The sequence below is a fragment of the Chenopodium album genome, chromosome 20, assembly GCF_948465745.1.
Source record: "Chenopodium album chromosome 20, dcCheAlbu1.1, whole genome shotgun sequence".
Classification (NCBI taxonomy): Eukaryota; Viridiplantae; Streptophyta; class Magnoliopsida; order Caryophyllales; family Amaranthaceae; genus Chenopodium; species Chenopodium album.
In genome coordinates, this window is record NC_137853.1 from 4,359,485 (window position 1) to 4,376,718 (window position 17,234).

Here is a 17,234-nt window from a genome sequence, read left to right on the forward strand (position 1 = left end):
TCTCTCACCGTCATTTACACAACTCCGTCACCGCCCTGTTAATCAAAGTTGACTCCATTGATTTTCCTCACACTTCTCATCCAACGATCCACACCCTTACACGTGTCCTATTCTCTTCATCTCTCCACCGTTAGATCATTTCCAAATTTTCCTCACTTTTTTCAAATTCGATATTATTCACTCATTTTATTTCCTCTTTTCTCCCTCCTTTTTTCTCATTTTAACATTTTCCAATCGAAAACGACTCACCAAATACTTTCTCTCTCTTCCCCTTCTCACACTCACTTTCTCTCTCCTCGATTTCGCCGGAGCTCCGCCGTCTTCGCCGCCGCAAACTGGAACCTTCTTCTACTCCGGTGACTGAATTAGGGTTTCTAATTTATTATATTTATTCAATTCATTTGTTAATGATTTGTAGATTGAGTTTGAATTTGGTAGTTTTTGCGGCTAACCCTAGAAATTTTGTTTTTGTTGATTGTTTGTTTCAAGGGTTTTGGCTGATGATTGTTCGATTAGCAGAGTATTGAATTCAACGGATTGGATTTCGTCGCCGAATGGAGGGAGGTAGCGTCTCTACTGCCTTATTTGTTATGGTACTGTTCATTTCTCCTTTTTAAGCGTACGCTAATTTCGCTGGGATTGATTTCACTTCTCACTTTCAAATGGCGCTTTTGTTAATGAAAAATGCCGTCTTTTCGTCGAATTTGGTTGTCCTGAGTGTTTATACTACACTGCTGCTAGTGCTACTGCTATTAGTGTAGTGTAGAAGTATTAACTAATGAATTGCGACTAGGTTGGAAAAGGGTGGTTGTTTTAAATTCGCTTTGATCGAGTTTGCGGGAATCTATAATTAATTTCTCTTGAAAGTTTTCGTTTCGGTTTTGAATCAAGTTATAAGGTAACTGTGTGCACATGTGCAGATATATGTTGCATTCTTAGATTTTAGATGAATTGTAGATTTATAGACCAAATTGGGGAGTTTTCTTTTGGTGTGCCGAGTGCCCAAATTCACGTGTATTGCTTTGGTTTGGGTATTTAGGAAGGATAGTCCTATATAGGTTCGTCATTGTTTTCTTTTGAAGGAAAGGTATTTTTCCTTAATATGCTGCTATACTTAATGCAGTGAATTCTACTATAGTAAGTTGAATTTATTTGTTAGTTACCATTCGAGTCACAGCATGAGAACCTTGATTGCGTTGGATTTGGATATTTATCTTCTATCGTGGTAATAGTAAGTTTGACTGCTGTTTGGAAAAAACTTTGTGCTCTTTCTTTTGTACGGAGTACTCTTCGTTTCAGCTGTTTAATATACTTATTTTTTTTAGTCTATCTAACCTTTTTATACACGGTACAATTAATAAACAACTTGTTTAATTTGTTCAAAGACCGAATAGTATGTTATCTAAGCGCAAATGATGGTTTGAAGTTCTGATTAAGGATTCCCACAGTTTGAAGGGGTAGGTGAGAACTTTGGATTTGAAATTTTTATTTAATCTAAAAGGTTATGTTAAAATTGTAGGATTAAATTTTACAGGCGAAAGATGTATGTATATTGTATTTTCCTGTGAGTGCTGGATCAATCTGTCTGTTATCTTCATAAAAGTAGCTTAAAGAAAAGGAGAAAAGTTGTTCATATAAAACATGACTTTCATAATTATCTGTTTTATTTTTTGGGCTGCTTGTACCAATGAGCCCTTAGCTCATATAAAATATGGCTAGACAGACCCTTAGCTCCCTGAAATTTTAGGAGCTAAACAAAGTTCCCCTTTTCTTAACCCCATTACCATAATTGTTGTTTGGTTTGTAAACAAGGAATCAAGGACAGGCGTGTAGCATATTTCAAAAATCTTTGAGGTTTATCCTTGATTAAATTACCAGGAGAAAAATCATATTAGCTTGTTATGTTGTTTCCTTACCATGATTACTGAGAAATGCTGGCAGTTTTATTGCTGTAAAAGCTGGCAGTTTTATTGTTTGTAGATAAGGATATTGTTTTGTCTAATGCACGGGAAGTACAAATTTCTAGGAAACTAAGTTTCAAGAAGTTGTTTGGTTGGTGCTAGCATAGAACTTCCTAGGAAATTCTACTTCCCACAAAATAGGAGAATTAGCTTACAGCTTACTTAGCCTCGCCTAGGAAGTAGAACTTCCCATGGGACTTTCATCTTCCTATGGCCAATCAAACAATTTTGATCACTTACTAGGAAGTGAAGTGAAAATCCTTGAAATTACAAATTTAAGGGTAGTGTAACTTCCTACAACCACATAACGACCACAATGTTTTGTATTAACACATTAGAGATTGATCAGAGCAAAATTAAGGAAATTTCAGAGATGTGGATCATCAATTGACTCTTCTAATGGGTTCAACTTTCTTTGAGATATCCTGGTTGCGCTTTCTCTGAAGGTTGTGATTACATAGTGGGACCGCGCGTAGGCTGTTTAAAACTAAATAAATTTATTTAATAAATATTAGATCTAATTCCTTTTATTTACTGTTTTTTTTGAAATTTGTGTGAATACTTGGATTGAAGTAAGTGCGATGAGGAATACGTTAGCTGCTATGAAGTCTTCATGCAGGCTTACATGATTTATAGATTTTAAATTTTGTCTTATCTTCTGTTTTGATGTGGCTTGCACATGCTTTTCCTTTTGAATTCAATATGTATACTTGGATCTTTAGTGCATTAGTCAATCTTCTGTGGAATTGTCCCTCACAGTTTCTGTGACACAGGGATATGCCAATGGATTATGATGACAATGATACTTCGCGCCATAATCTTCAGTTAGCTGGTGAAGGTAGATCTAGATCTTCCACATTAAGACCATATGATTTTCCAAAGTTTGATTTTGACGACAGCCTTCAAGGACATTTGAGATTTGATAGTCTAGTTGAAACTGAGGTTTTTTTGGGTATCCAAAGTCAAGAAGATAACCAGTGGATAGAAGATTTCTCTCGAGACAGTAATGGAATGGAGTTCAATTCAACTCCAGCTGATTCATGCTCTTTATCTAGACGAAATAATGTTTGGTCCGAGGCAACATCCTCAGAATCTGTTGAAATGCTTTTAAAATCTGTTGGTCAGGAAGAGATGATGCCTGGGACGTCGATTTTACCAGAATCGGATGCCACTCACGATCAAGGTATTCTGAGTAAAGATGGGGAAACAGGTGCTACACTAAAAGAAAGCAATGATAACCCTGATACTGCATTACGGCCTGGTGATGTTCTTGAAGATTCTCCTGCTTCCGGAAGGCATATGGTAGGGCAGTTGGAGGACCCTTCAGCTACCCATGCACAGATGGAATCTGCATGTGGAGATTCTAGTAATATCAATCAAAGTGCTTTGTGTGACAATGGTAGAACATCAACTAATGAAGTTGTGCATTCTTATCATGATTTATGTGTCGGTGAAAAAATAAAAGAATCCCAAATATCTGTTGAGAAGACTATGAACTCTGGGGCCGTAGGAGATTCTTTGAGTTTGGTAGATGAAGTTAATAATGTCGCTCCTAATATTGGGATTATGGGCACCTTAAAACCCCCTCAACAAGTAAGACTTAATGATTCTCATGAAAGCTGCAGTAATGATGGACAACAAAGTCAGATTTCCAGCATGACTGCACTTGAAGACACTGCTATTTTGGAAGGAAAGGCAGGTGTCACTAGTATAAATGTCTGTACTGTGAGCAACTCTCCTAGTTTGACTTCAGAATCTGGAAGGGACTGTCAGGAAGCAAGCCATCATTTTTTCCGAGATTCTACAGATAACTCAGTTAAAGGAGAGTCTGAGCTGAAATCTTTGAAAGGAGATGATGAAAACACTTCCACTTCAAATCAGACTTCGAGACGTGAGGATGTGTTTTCTGCAAGTAATGAGGTGAATGAGCCATTTGACGATCATCCGGGTCGGTCATCAATGGATTTTACCCTGCATCCTGCTGAGTTAGGCAGCCTACATTCTGGACATTGTGCAAGTGCTGAGCAAGATATGGATGTTACTGTGCAGTTGCCTCACAAAAAGGACAATGACAAGGAAAATGTATCAGCATTACCATTGAATCATGAGAGTATGTCTGGGATGCCTTTGCTTTCCAATGATGACAGCGGAGTTTCAGTGAAAAAAACTGATTTTATTGGTGAAACTGATCTAGGTAATTCATCTGATGTGGCAGTTTTGTCTTATGCTGCTGATCACAAGCATACCGAAGATGTTGAAGGATGTCATAGAGAGTCTGTAGTCACTGGAGATGAATCTGCCGCTAATGTATTTTCTCACGATAAGGATGTTTCCATTGGGATTCAGGAAGTTCATAGGCAAGCTGATTTTTCTGCAAGTGAGAAGGATAATTGTAAAATAAAAGAGGCAGAAAAAGAAGTGTCTACTGAACTTGGGAATATTGAGTCTGAGAATGCCGGAACTGCAAAATATGACCACAGAACTCAATCTCTTGAAATAGGCGAACCGGAATCAGGTACCACACAGCGTATGATACTATGTGCTGACACTATTGTATTTCAACATATTTAACAAGTGTTTAGGCAATATTTGTACGATGAATTGCTATCGGTTATGGCCCTAAACAGTTTCATATGCTAACCTAAGCTCATTTGATTCAGCAAAAAACATTTCTCCTCTCGCAACAACCAGTGCTTCCACTGCACTAGATGATTGCCCTGAAATTGGACAAAGGGAGCCTACAGCAGTTGGATTATACCATTCAGCCAATGATTGTGAAGAAGCCGGAACGAAAGAATCTAATGATACAAATATAGGAGCTGAAGCTGATAGCACTTCTAATGTTGAAGTTAGAGTGGCTGATGATTCTAATGGGATTTCTGAAATGGCTGCAAAGTCTTTGCAACCTGTAAATAAAATTGATGATGTTTGCAGCAGTGAACATTCATCAGCAGAAGCTGTGAATTGTTTGTACTCAGATCATCTACAGGTTATTTCTGATAGCAATATGAAGTCAAGTTTGAAGGAGAGTGCTGATACTCATTTGGTCAGCGGTGAAAATCATGAGAAAGCAATGTCTAAGGAGGAAGAAAGGGAGTCTGCACCAAATTCAGGTTTGTATGTTTATTTTGTAATTGTGCTAGGTCCTTTTTATCTTGTCAATTTCCTTGCAGAGTAGTCTGTTTAGTTACTTTTCTGGTTCCTTTAGAGCTTTATCCATTTTTTGTTGGAGCACATGGCCATATTGGGTTGGTATTAGGAAAAAAAAGGTTTTTTGACAGCATCCTTCAACAATCTTGACGAACACTTCATTTCGATGAATAAGTCCTACATTGGGTTTTGCTTACGGTTTGTTTGTGGGATGTATTTGTAAAAACACCTTGAGTATAATATCTCGTGGTCTCTTTAAAATTGCCGACAAGTGATATGGAGGGTTTGGAAATTTTTCATATGTACTACTTTATATTAGATAATTTTTAATTTATAGTGCACTTCTTTCTCCTTAGTTTTAATCTACTTTCTTCCTTTCACCTTTTTGGTCCTGACCCTTTCCCTATGTGAATTTAGTTAAAACATTCTTATGTTTTACATATTGTTAGACTGATTTTTTTTTTTTTCCCCCTTTTTTTTATAAGGGATGTCATTGATTTTAGACACATTGAGATATTCCTTTAAATTTATACCCACTTTGGGGCCATGCCTTGTTTTGTGTCTCTATATATAATTTTTTTGATAATTTAATGAATACTCCCTCAGATTATATATGTAGCAATACTTTCTTTTTTAGGAAATTTGGTAAATTTAAAACAGTTGCAAAGTTACTTCCTTTGGATTTTGGCTCTCTCTCTCGGCATCACACAGGTCTCCCCCCCCCCCCCCCCCAAAAAAAAAAAAAAAAAAAAAAAGCACCCCAACAAATATCTCACTCTGCCTCTCCTCATCACGCTGTCTCTTTAATACTTGTGCAGCTCTCCTGTGTTGCAACATGAAAGAACCAAGTGCCAATATTACGCCTTAGTTCTCATTTATAAACAAAAAAAGGAGAGGAATTGGCTGCCTTATTTTTTAAGTTGCACTTCACTCCAGCTATACTGTAGCCTTTGAATGAAACCTGAACCCTTTGACCATAAAAGGAATGGGGTCAGCTGGTAGCATTCTTTGTTGGCTTTCTATCATTTGTGGATCAATTTACCTGCTTTTGTATATTATCTTTGATTGTTTTCCATGCTGATGGTAAAAAAAAATTATGCAATTAATAGGAGCCTTTCGTCTTTCAAACTTCAATAGACCATCTCCAATGGTGAGACTCAACTTTGAGTATTGAATTACGGATGAGTTGTTTTTCACACCCAATGGTGATGCTCAACCCACTTCTCAAGTTACAACTCATGTGATATATAATATCCCAATGGTGTGTTTCTCTTAAGTATACTAATGTCACTTTTCAATATGACCCATCATATCCAATTTCTTTTTTATTTTTTTTTATATTTTTTATTAATGATTTTTGTGACTAGAAACTAAATTAAAAAAAAAATATTTATTATTGATAAGGGCCCACATATTTGTCAATTGAGACTTAAAGTGGAATATGTAAACTTAGCAACTTTCTTTTTGGATATCTATGTTTAAATACCAACGTATTGGTATTCTTTATTTAACATATACTCTCTCTCTCTGTCTCTCCTATAAAAACTTCAATGAGTCTCACCATTGGAGATGGTCTTAGTTGGGGAATGGAGACAGATTCTTTCGTACAGGGTAATATTCTTAAGCTTATCGGAATTTTCCTTAGCTTCTTGCTTACTATTTGAGTTTAACAATGCAGCAAGAATGAACTGCTGTGATGCTTCTTACTCCCATATACAATACTATTTATCTGGTATTATCTTCCTTCAGTGAGGTAATTTTGTGAAAGCTTGGAAGTTTTGGACATTGGACCTTGAATAGGTGATTTGCACATCCAACCGCGCACTAAAAATGTGTTGATTAGTATTTAAATAAGCACACAGCTAATACACGGCAGCACAAAGGGTGATTTCCAGGCGCAACCAGTGTATTAATGGCGTGCCTAGACACTGTGGTGTTTGGGGATCTGGGCCATGCATATTAATTTTATTCTTTATTCTAGGTGAGGTGATTTAGATGTGGTGTGCTTAGGCGCTCTGGGGCGCACAAGTACTTTTTTTTAATAAGAAAATTTACTTTTTGATGAAGCGCACACATGTTGTCCCAATGCGCTTTGAGACTTTGTATATGTTGGGTGCTACAGGCTGCCTTAGAAATGAGAAGTGTATTGTTAGGTGACAATCGACCATCTTTTCATTTTTTTTAAGATACAAGATCGTGTTCTTATTTTATTCCGTGTCATATTGATGGATTATTATGGAAAGTTTTGTGACCTTTTTAATATATTTGCACATCATGTGATTTTTTTAGTTTATTTATTGTTTGTCTAAAGTTTGTTGTGTTGAAGACTGTTTTTGAGCATAGAAATGTGCACCTTGCTGTGCTCATAACTTGGACACTTATTGCCTGTTGTCCTTACACCTTGTTGCTTAGGCCTCTTTAAATGTCCTCATCATGTTCTGAAAATCTGAATGTGCACCTACTGTGGACTTGAAGTGAAACCTTTCCATGATGGATAGCTAAATGCCTGGATGTCTTTTACAGTTTCTCAAGTGAATTGACTCTCTTTTCTAAAATTTGAAATCTTTTTCCACAGAATTTGATAAGACTTCCTGTGGTTCTCCGACCATCATCAGCTCAAGTGAGCCATCTCAAACGGAGAAGGATAACCATGAGGAAGGTAGGAGTCATATCTCTGACGAGGTTCTCAAAGATATTCAATCCACTTCTGAGGATCCAAAAAGAAAAGATCTATTAGTGGAAGATAGCAGCTTCACATTTAAAGTCAACGTATTGCCAGATACGACCGAGAAAGAACCTGCAAAGAATTGGTCTCCATTCCCTGATGTTGAGAAACGCAAGGTAATACCACGGTCCATGACACCTTTTATTTTCCAAGTGTATCTATTGGATTGCCATACTTTCAATATCAGCTTCTTTAGGAAGAGTTTATAAAAGATCATTTTTTTTGTAGAATCCTTGAAAGGTACATGTTTTCGGCCTTAAAAAAAATAAAAATAAGTTCAACTAATTACCTTTTTGCTTATTGAAATTTCTAATAAGGTTGTCGAGGAGACTGCACCTCCTAGCAAAGGTAAGACTGAAAGAACGACATTACAGAAAACTCCTCGCCATAATGCTCGAGTATCTGATGGAGAAAGTGGACCTGGGGGCTCTAGAGGCACATCTGAACGTAAAGGACGTCGAGGATCTGCAAGAGGAACTGCCAAAGAGAATTCTAAGAAGGGGAATCAATTGAAGGGTCCAATTCAGGAGAATGCATCCATGAACGCTGACAACGTTTCCAATATGCAGTTGAGCTCACCAATTAGCAGTCCACTTGCTCAGTTTGGGCAAATGCAAGCCTATGGTAATATTGAAGGAAGTATCAAAAAGCCTTCTGGGGTGGTTGCTGTTCCTACATCAAGTTTACCAGATTTGAATACTTCAGCTTTGAACAATACTGCCTCTCCATCAGCTTCATTTCGACAGTCTTTCACAGACATGCAACAAGTTCAATTGCGCGCACAGATATTTGTTTATGGATCTCTAATGTTGGTTCTTTCTCTTTCTTTTCTTTTTCTTTATATGTTCCATCTATGCTTTATGTTGATTTATTGCCATGCTTGGGGCTATGAATTTTGGAAGCTATTTATTCTGCCCATCTAATTACAGATCACTCTGATTAAATAAACTTTTATGGTTTAAAAAAAAAGAGCTTTTTATTACCATCTGGTTTCTGAAATAATATGGTTAATTTGGTTGTTGCAGTCAAGGGACTGCTCCTGATGAGGCCTGTATGATTTCGGCTTTTGGACCATCTGGTAGGTTCTCATACAAATATATTAAATATAGCTTCATGGGTCGATAGAATTATAGTGGCTTCTGACATGTTGCTTTTGACGTGTCTCTTATAGATGGAGCACGTAGTTCTTGGGAACAAATTTGGCGAGTTGCTGTTGAAAGGGTTCGAAATCAAAAATCTAGTTCCAGTGCTGCTGAAACACCTTCCCGTTCACAGTCAGGTACAGTAGTTAGAGTCAATGCTTTCTAATTCTTGTTCTTTTAAGTTCATCCTTTTTTTTTGCTGATGCTAATATGGAGCACCTTAGGTGCTAGAGGCTCAGATAGTGTTAAACATGGCTCACATTCAAGCAAAGTGCTAGCTACACCTGTGAGTAGAGGCACCAACAAAGACACCCCTGCAGCGGTTGTTAATCCAATGATTCCTCTATCATCACCACTTTGGAACATTTCGACACCAACTCGTGATAGCTTGATGTCAAATGCTATGAATAAAGGCCCTGTTGTGGATTTTCAGCAATCAGTTACACCTGTGCATTCTTTTCAGACTCCACCGCTAAGAAATTTTGTTGCTCATACATCTTGGCCACCTCAGACATGCTTCCCAGCTCCCTGGATGGCTTCTCCACAAACTGCTGCCTTTAGTTCAAGTGTTCGATTTCATCCGGTGACTATGACTGAAACAGTGAAATTAACTCCCGTCAATGATACTTCAGCAGTGTTAACTTCTACTGCGAAGCATACAACTTCTAGTCCTGCTGTTCAAAATGTGAGTTCCAGCCCTTTATTGGGAGGAGTGTTGCCACTTCAAGATCCAAAGATAATGGCCTCAGCTGAGCAGCATATTGTAGATTCAAAGCCTAGGAAGAGGAAAAAGGCCCCTGCTTCTGATCCTGGCCAGGTCTCCTCAGTCTCTGAGACTCAAACAGGAGTAGTAATTTCAGACGTGGCTACATTTCCATCCTCATCTATAGGTGTTTCACCTCCTGCTTGTCAATCTACAGATGCTATTCTAAGCAAATTTGTTGTTGATGCTTCTAGAGTTTCTTCCATTGAACCACCAAAAAAAGTCGATGGAGACACAGGAAAAGCTGTCTCTTGCTCACAAGAAACGTTGAGTAAGGTTGCAGAAGCTAAGAGTCAAGCAGAGAATGCTGCAGATCTTGCCGCTGCTGCTATTAATCACTGTGAAGATCTATGGAGCCAATTGGCTAAGAAGAAGGACTCTGGATTGACCTCAGAAGCTGAAGTTAAATTAGCTTCGGCAGCAGTTGCAGTTGCAGCTGCTGCATCAGTTGCTAAAGCAGCTGCAGCGGCTGCAAAGATTGCTTGTAATGCTGCACTGCAAGCAAAGCTTATGGCTGATGAGGCTTTTAATTCCAGTAAAACTGGCGGTTTGGAGCCGTCCAGTGGAAAATTTTCTAATGATGTGCACGATATAGGAAATGCTACACCAACATCTATTTTAAAGAGTAATAATGTCGGTAGTCAATCAAGCTCAATTCTTCTAGCTGCAAAGGAAGCTGCAAAGAAGAGGGTTGAAGCAGCTTCAGCAGCATCCAGACAAGCTGAAAATTTGAATGCTATAGTGAAAGCTGCAGAGCTTGCTGCAGCTGCAGTGTCCCAAGCTGGGAAAATTGTTGCTATGGGCGAGCCTTTACCTTTGAGCGACTTGATTGAAGCTGGTCCAGAAGGCTGCTGGAAATCATCTCAACCTTCTGCAGTGTTGGCGGAAAAGGCAAGGGATGGGAATGCTGAACAGTCAGGTACTGTTAGTTTTGAAAACAATGCTGATGTGCCTGCCTGTAGTCCTGCAGAACAGTCTGTAGAGATGGGAAGATCCAGGATTGTAGGTATGGATGATATACATTCTACAGAGGGATTGAATGATTCCTTGAATGTCAGCCTGAGTTCACCAGTTGGCATAATGGGCTCCAAACATACGGATAAAATGGACTTCAGGTCCCGGATAAACCGTAATATTCCTGACGCGTCAAAATCTGGCAGAGTGGCTTCGGAACCCGATGCTTCCCAGGGTACCATTAATTTTAAGAATGTGTGCGAAGTGGGTACCCTTGAGGAAGAATTCAAGGAGGGTTCTTCTGTTGAGGTTTGTATCAATTAGAGTTTCGTTTCTCGTTTGTTGCATATGCATGAAAATACCAAGTATCTGGCTTTCTGATGTTTAGCAATCTAGATTACCCTTATTTTTTGTTTGAGTAACTTGCACTTGTTAGAATCACTAATAATTTTTTTTTTTGTGGGCCATTGGCTTGTTTTAGCTTCCTCTCTGTGCTTTCCTTATTTCTGTCTTTTTCTCCTTTTTGAAAGGTGTTCAAGCCTGGAAATGGCCTCAAGTCTGCCTGGTACTCTGCAAATGTCTTGAGTTTAGAAGATGGAAAAGCTTATGTATGTTACAACGATCTTTTGTCCGAGGAAGGTATACCCTATATCTCGTATCACACTATGTCTTTTGTTACTTTCCCTGGCAGAAACAATATTGATAAGAGCTTCTCTGACTATGGAAAATGAAATGTTTTGCCGAATAATATATGCTCTGTGCTGATTCAATGTGGAATATATTGATATATGGGTCTCAGTTGCTTCTAGTACCTACATCTGTTAAAGGATTTGGCTACCGTGTGCAACTAGATAATGAGGCAAGAGTCTTGGTCACGATGGTAGTCTTTGCATTAATATGTGCAAGTCCATCAATTATGCGGATGCTCTTTCTTTCTATCTTTTTTTTGGGTGGCAGAGGAGACCATATATCTTGTAATCTTATTTTGCATATTTTTTCACAAAATGCTCTTATTTTTGGGTCATTTTTTAAGAAGTGGCAAGAGAAATGTGTATATTTTTTTTTTGGGGGGCGGTGGGGTGTTGAGAGGTAAAGAAAATTTACGAGAACTACTCAAGCAAACACCTAAAACCTTTGCATCTGATGCGTGTAGATGTGATGTTGTTAAAGATGAGCACCTCTGTGGGCCTAAGAGATTTGCACATGGTGCTAGTTTAAGGAAGGTTGTGATTGTATATTGGTTGCTAGATACTGTGTGCTTGGATGATGTTTTTGGATGACTTTTTTTTTATTTTTTTATTTTTTTTATTTTATTTTATTTGGGCGGTTGGAGGAGGAGATGGGAAGAGAATGGGAGGGATCCATGTTCCATTCCCTACTAGGGAGTAGGGACCTTGCGCAAACTTCCATTGTTGGAATGATTTGGACGGAAAGATGCATGCTCATTCCTTCCCTCACCTCACCTCCATTTTCCTTTCGTCCTTTCTTTCCATGTTGGCTATGTAAAAATACTGTTGCAGTATCAGCAACTTAGCATGATTAATCAAGTACCTTATCTTATTAACTTCGTCATACAAGGGATTCAATTTTTTTGTTAGTTGCACTAGATTGTTAAGAAATAAAGGTTCTGTGTATTTGGAAAGCTAATATTTTACTAAGGAATTTTTAATATAATACAGTTGTACTTATTAGCCTAATAACTAAAGCATGAATCTTAGGTTTTAATTGCTGTACTGTGAAATGTTTTTGAACTTTCACAGTGGCTGATCACATATTGGCTAGAAGCTAGATAAATTTTTGAATGGAGTATATTTCCACTGTATTCTGTTCATATTATTCCTGAAGTTAATCTTGAAACAACTTTTCTCTATATTACAACCCTTATATATATATTTTTTTTAATTAAGTGTTTTTCTGAAAAATTTTCTTCTTTCTCTCAGGTGTTAAGCTGTCATCTATTTAGCAACATTGTATTTTTTGTTATATTGTAGTTTTCATCTGCGAACTGTTTAATTTAGGATCTGGAAATCTCCGGGAATGGGTACCTCTTGAAGGTGAAGGGGATAAAGCGCCTCTTATACGTGCTGCCCATCCTTCGACTGCTTTGCAATATCAACAAACACGAAAGAGACGCAGGGCTGCTCTTGGAGATTATGCTTGGTGTGTTGGAGATAGAGTTGATGTGTGGATTGATGACTGGTAACAAATCTTCATTAGCTTCTGTATTAATTTTGTTGCTGTACCCGTTGTGCTATGTTTTGTTAGTGCAAATCTCCGTCATTAATACGATAGGTTCTTATGCTTATTTATTACCCCTCCTTTTTCAGCTGGTGGGAAGGTGTGGTGACTGAAAAAAATGAAAAGGATGAAACTACATTAAAAGTCCATATTCCAGGTTCTTATTGTATTTATATGTCATTGTTGCCTTGTTTTTTCTAAGGAAATTACTTTATTCTGACTATTAAACTTGCTGCAGCCCAAGGAGAGACCTCAACTGTTAGGGCGTGGAATTTACGGGCATCACTTTCATGGAGTAATGGGAAATGGATTGAATGGTCCTCTTCAAGAAGACAAAATGCTTCTGAACAGGTATTATTTTAATGATTTTCTAAGCATAGCTCTTATGCCTATGAATACTTAAGCATGCGATATCATATGAATTAATGTCATAATTCCAACTATTTTAGGATATTTATCTGATGTTCTCCTTAAACCTCATTCCCTCAGGGCTGTATCTTCACAATTTAATTATGAGTAGCTTGGGGAATAAGTTAGGGACTTAGGGTGTAGTTAGCAAAAAAAAATTTAAATTCATGAATAGGGAAATAATGTTGAGCAATGATGATTATTTTTATTATCAATCAAACCTTATAGAGAGTTTTTTGCTCTTGCTTTATTCCATTTGTTAGTTTCTCCTCCGCGTTGTCAGAAGCAAATATGTGACAAAATTCTGTTTGTCAATAAAGCTAATTTTGAGTGATATTTTCTGATTCAATTTTTGTCATCATAATTTAATCGTTCTGATGGATTCGTTAATACTTTTGTGCAGAATGATACACCACGGGAGAAACGTCAAAAGCTAGAAATTCCACAACGAGCTACTAAAGCTAAAGATAAAGAATCAAATAGTGTGGATGCTGCTCAGGGGGAACATGAACTGTCAAAGTCTTTTAATTTTTCTACTAGTGATAGAACTTTTGACATTGGTAAAACTACAAATGATGATAGCAAGCGTGCTGTGCGTCGACCTTTGAGAACAAACCAACAAAAGGAGGGATCTAGAGGAGTAGTTTTTGGAGTGCCTAAGCCAACTGGAAAGAAGAGGAAATTCATGGAAGTCAGCAAACATTTTCCTGCAACTAAAAGCAATAAGAGTATTGAAGTAAACGACAAGGTCAAATTCACAAAATACTTGGTGCCACAGGGAGCAGCGGGAGCTGCTTCACGGGGATGGAAAGGTCCGTCAAGAAATGATTCCAAGGAAAAACGAACAGCTGAAGCCAAGTCTAGAGTTCTCAGCACTCGTAATGCTCATCATCGCACCCTGCCTCTTAAAGAAAACTTTAGGTCTACACTGACTCGCGATGTTGAGAATTCGATAGATCATGGAACTGATGTGGAGGATTCTGCTGGTCATGATAATACATCAGAAAAGTTGATAAACCACAGCTCGGATGCCTGTGAAGATACATCAGAAGCTCCTTTGTCATCTTTACTTCCTCATTCTCAGAGCACTGGATCTAAGAAGATCCCTTCATCAAATACCAAGCCTGATAGACTAAATAGAGGAAAATTAGGGCCTTCTGGTGGAAAGTTGAGTAAAATTGAGGAGGACAAAGCCTACTCTGCTAATACTGATAAATCAAACATGGATGGTTCCGAGCCTCGTAGATCTAATCGCAGAATCCAGCCAACACATAGAGTAAGTTTTCTATACTGGAACTCTTACATACATACATACATAGTTGCATCCATAGAGAATGATTGAAAATGTATCCGAATTTGTGTTCTGCATTTCTGCGAACTGTGTTTATTTCTGCATCAGGTGTGGGTATAGTATTGGCGAAAGTTCTTAAAATATCCTTAACGCAACACAATAGAAAATATAATGCCTCAGATTGTGAAACCAAAAATTTCAGATCCAGAAATAATGACCCAGACAAACTTGATTCTGCACTAATATATGGATAAGTGTGAGCTGTTCTGATTCCTCTGAAGATGGAGTTTCACTAACATTCTCTGAAGTCGGGTTTTTTTGTTTTTTCTTTTAACTAGAATATTATTTCAAATCGTGGTCTTTAAGCCTTCTGCTATAATCTCTTGTTACTCTTCTGCAATGGGGTTTGGTGCATTGCTGCAAAATTGAAGACTAGTTTATCGGTAGGAAGAGGGAAAATGTATTCCGTGGCCATTTTTTTGTCCAATCTGCTGGACATGAGCTGTTGAATTTAGGGGAATCTTATGGCTTCTCAGATTTCTATATAGTTTTCTGTAGTTGAAGACTGGAGAGTCTAATTTTTTCTAGTATCCATACCATACTGTTTGCCTACACGGCTGCATCTTTATACTCTGTGGGGTCTTCCATTAGGAGGTCATCTGTCACCTTAATGTCAAATTAGTATTCATTTCTTTGGTTTACCGAATTGATAATAGTCCTGGAACCTAGTTACAGCTATACATGGTTATTCAGGAACAAAATAGTAATTTTTATTTTAAGTGGAATCATATTCAACACTAATATTTTCAAGTTATGCACTGTAATATCACTAAATATAGGACACTGTTTTTTAACATGAGAATGGGCTAGGAGGTACCCCTCTTTTATGTCAGCACGTTGAGGACCTGGGGGCAATCGCTCATTGAGCTGTGTGCTTCAGATGTGCATTTTAATTCATCAGTATGCACAGGGTATATGAGGGATGCACGATTAAAGGTACATTGTGTTTTTGATTACTTGCTCTATGAATGTTAAAAGGTGATTGATTGATGTTTTTTAGTGGGGAGGAGCTAGATACATGTCTAACAGACCTGTTGTAAAGTATTTTTGATTTGACATATCTTTCAGATGTTTGATTATCAAAATCTGGAAAGGTGTTATTCTTGTGTTGCTAGTTGTCTCCTATAGTTAGATTTCATTATAGTGAAAACAAGATCCTAGCCTTTTGATAGGGTATATTTCACTGGTATGTAGTTTTATACACCAAAATGCACTGTTGGCTTTTAGTACACTTTTCTTTGTGATTATTTGGTCTCAGGAAGGCTTGGAATTGAGCAAAAGTGAATGTTCCCTTTGCTCTTTATTGGTCCATGAGAGATTGAGAGGGCCGATACTAGCCGAACTAAAGGGCATACCTCTCTCTTGTGGATTGGGTATTTGGGTTGGTGGTGAACCAAAAGGCTTACTCCTTGCTGATTATGTATAGCCATTAACAGACCTGGTTTGTATCTTACGTGATGGTGCTCAACATCCAAATATGAGCACCGACTTTGAATAAGTCTCTCTTACTTATGGCTGGCTGCATGTGAATATGCATGAGCTTAAGACTTGCTTGGCTCACTGAAGTTATTGTTTTGCAGCTATTAGAAGGTCTACAAAGTTCGATGGTGATTCCCAAGATGCCTTCTGTTTCACATGACAAAGGTCGGAGGAATTTGCGAGGTATATTCTCTGTTTCTCAGTGCAAAATTGTACGATGTCTTAATGAGATGAAACTGACCTCCATTGTTACAGGAAAATAACTTTAGGAGATATTCTATCGTGAGGTTCAACCCAATTCTGGAAGCGAAGAAGGCTACTGATTGATTATTAGTCCACAGGCAGTCTGTATATTTATAGTTACTTTGTTAGGAGCTAGGACTGGAGTTTCTCAGTTTAGTTTTTGGTTGTAAAATCTGCTCTGTAGATGTTTATATTTGATTGTAGGTCTTTAAAATGTGGATCCTACTCTCGGGTTCCTCACTCAAAGACATTTGTACATGATTGAGCTTGGTATAAGGCTTGAAGATGCCTTTCTATAGCATTTTAGTTTTTCAATGGTTGTCATCTCATGTTTCAGTATATTTTTGTGGATTCGAAGCTTTATATCTTTGAGAATGGGTGGGCCTTTAATAAGGTTGATGTGTTGGGTCAATTATGCCCTAAATTATATACTTTGCACGAGTATAAGATATGGTATGGTAAATCAGGCAAAGGTTGGACTTACGGGTGTAATAATTGCATAATATATTTTAAGTAGTGCTAAATTTGCGCTATATAGCTGGTTGTTGATAATTGACTGAACTGAAGTATGCAAATAATTATCCATGTTTGGTATAAATAAAATCATCCATTTGGAATTCAAACGACAGTTTTACAAATTACTGTAAATTCACATCAATTCTATAATTAGTAAATTTTGAAATCTAAGGTTTAAACTTTCGACCTAATTAGAAGACTATGAATTACCAACAGATTTTACTTGTTTGTGTAGATACCATATGACTATACTTGGCCAAGGTGTTGTTAATATGATTGTGCCAAACAATGCATTTGCCTTGGT

The 17,234-nt window shown here is 37.7% G+C and overlaps 1 protein-coding gene across 1 annotated transcript; it reads left to right on the forward strand.

Annotated features, from left to right (window-relative positions):
- The first annotated feature begins 239 nt into the window (after positions 1 to 239).
- Positions 240 to 16,729, forward strand: LOC145599100 (protein SWOLLEN 1-like). Its single transcript, XM_081655512.1, has 16 exons — positions 240 to 370; positions 490 to 564; positions 2,735 to 4,476; positions 4,622 to 5,074; positions 7,687 to 7,952; positions 8,154 to 8,644; positions 8,862 to 8,914; positions 9,008 to 9,115; positions 9,203 to 11,004; positions 11,226 to 11,334; positions 12,714 to 12,894; positions 13,023 to 13,090; positions 13,172 to 13,284; positions 13,745 to 14,617; positions 16,273 to 16,354; positions 16,427 to 16,729. The coding sequence occupies exons 3-16, from the start codon at positions 2,739 to 2,741 to the stop codon at positions 16,432 to 16,434; spliced, it is 6,345 nt and encodes a 2,114-aa protein (XP_081511638.1). The 5' UTR covers positions 240 to 370; positions 490 to 564; positions 2,735 to 2,738; the 3' UTR covers positions 16,435 to 16,729.
- Positions 16,730 to 17,234: the final 505 nt, after the last annotated feature.

Coding starts and splice junctions, on each gene's coding strand:
- LOC145599100 (XM_081655512.1), top strand. CDS start 2,739: ATGCCAATGGATTATGATGACAATGATACTTCGCGCCATAATCTTCAG. Junction 4,477..4,621: donor AATAGGCGAACCGGAATCAG/GTACCACACAGC, acceptor CATTTGATTCAG/CAAAAAACATTTCTCCTCTC. Junction 14,618..16,272: donor GAATCCAGCCAACACATAGA/GTAAGTTTTCTA, acceptor ATTGTTTTGCAG/CTATTAGAAGGTCTACAAAG.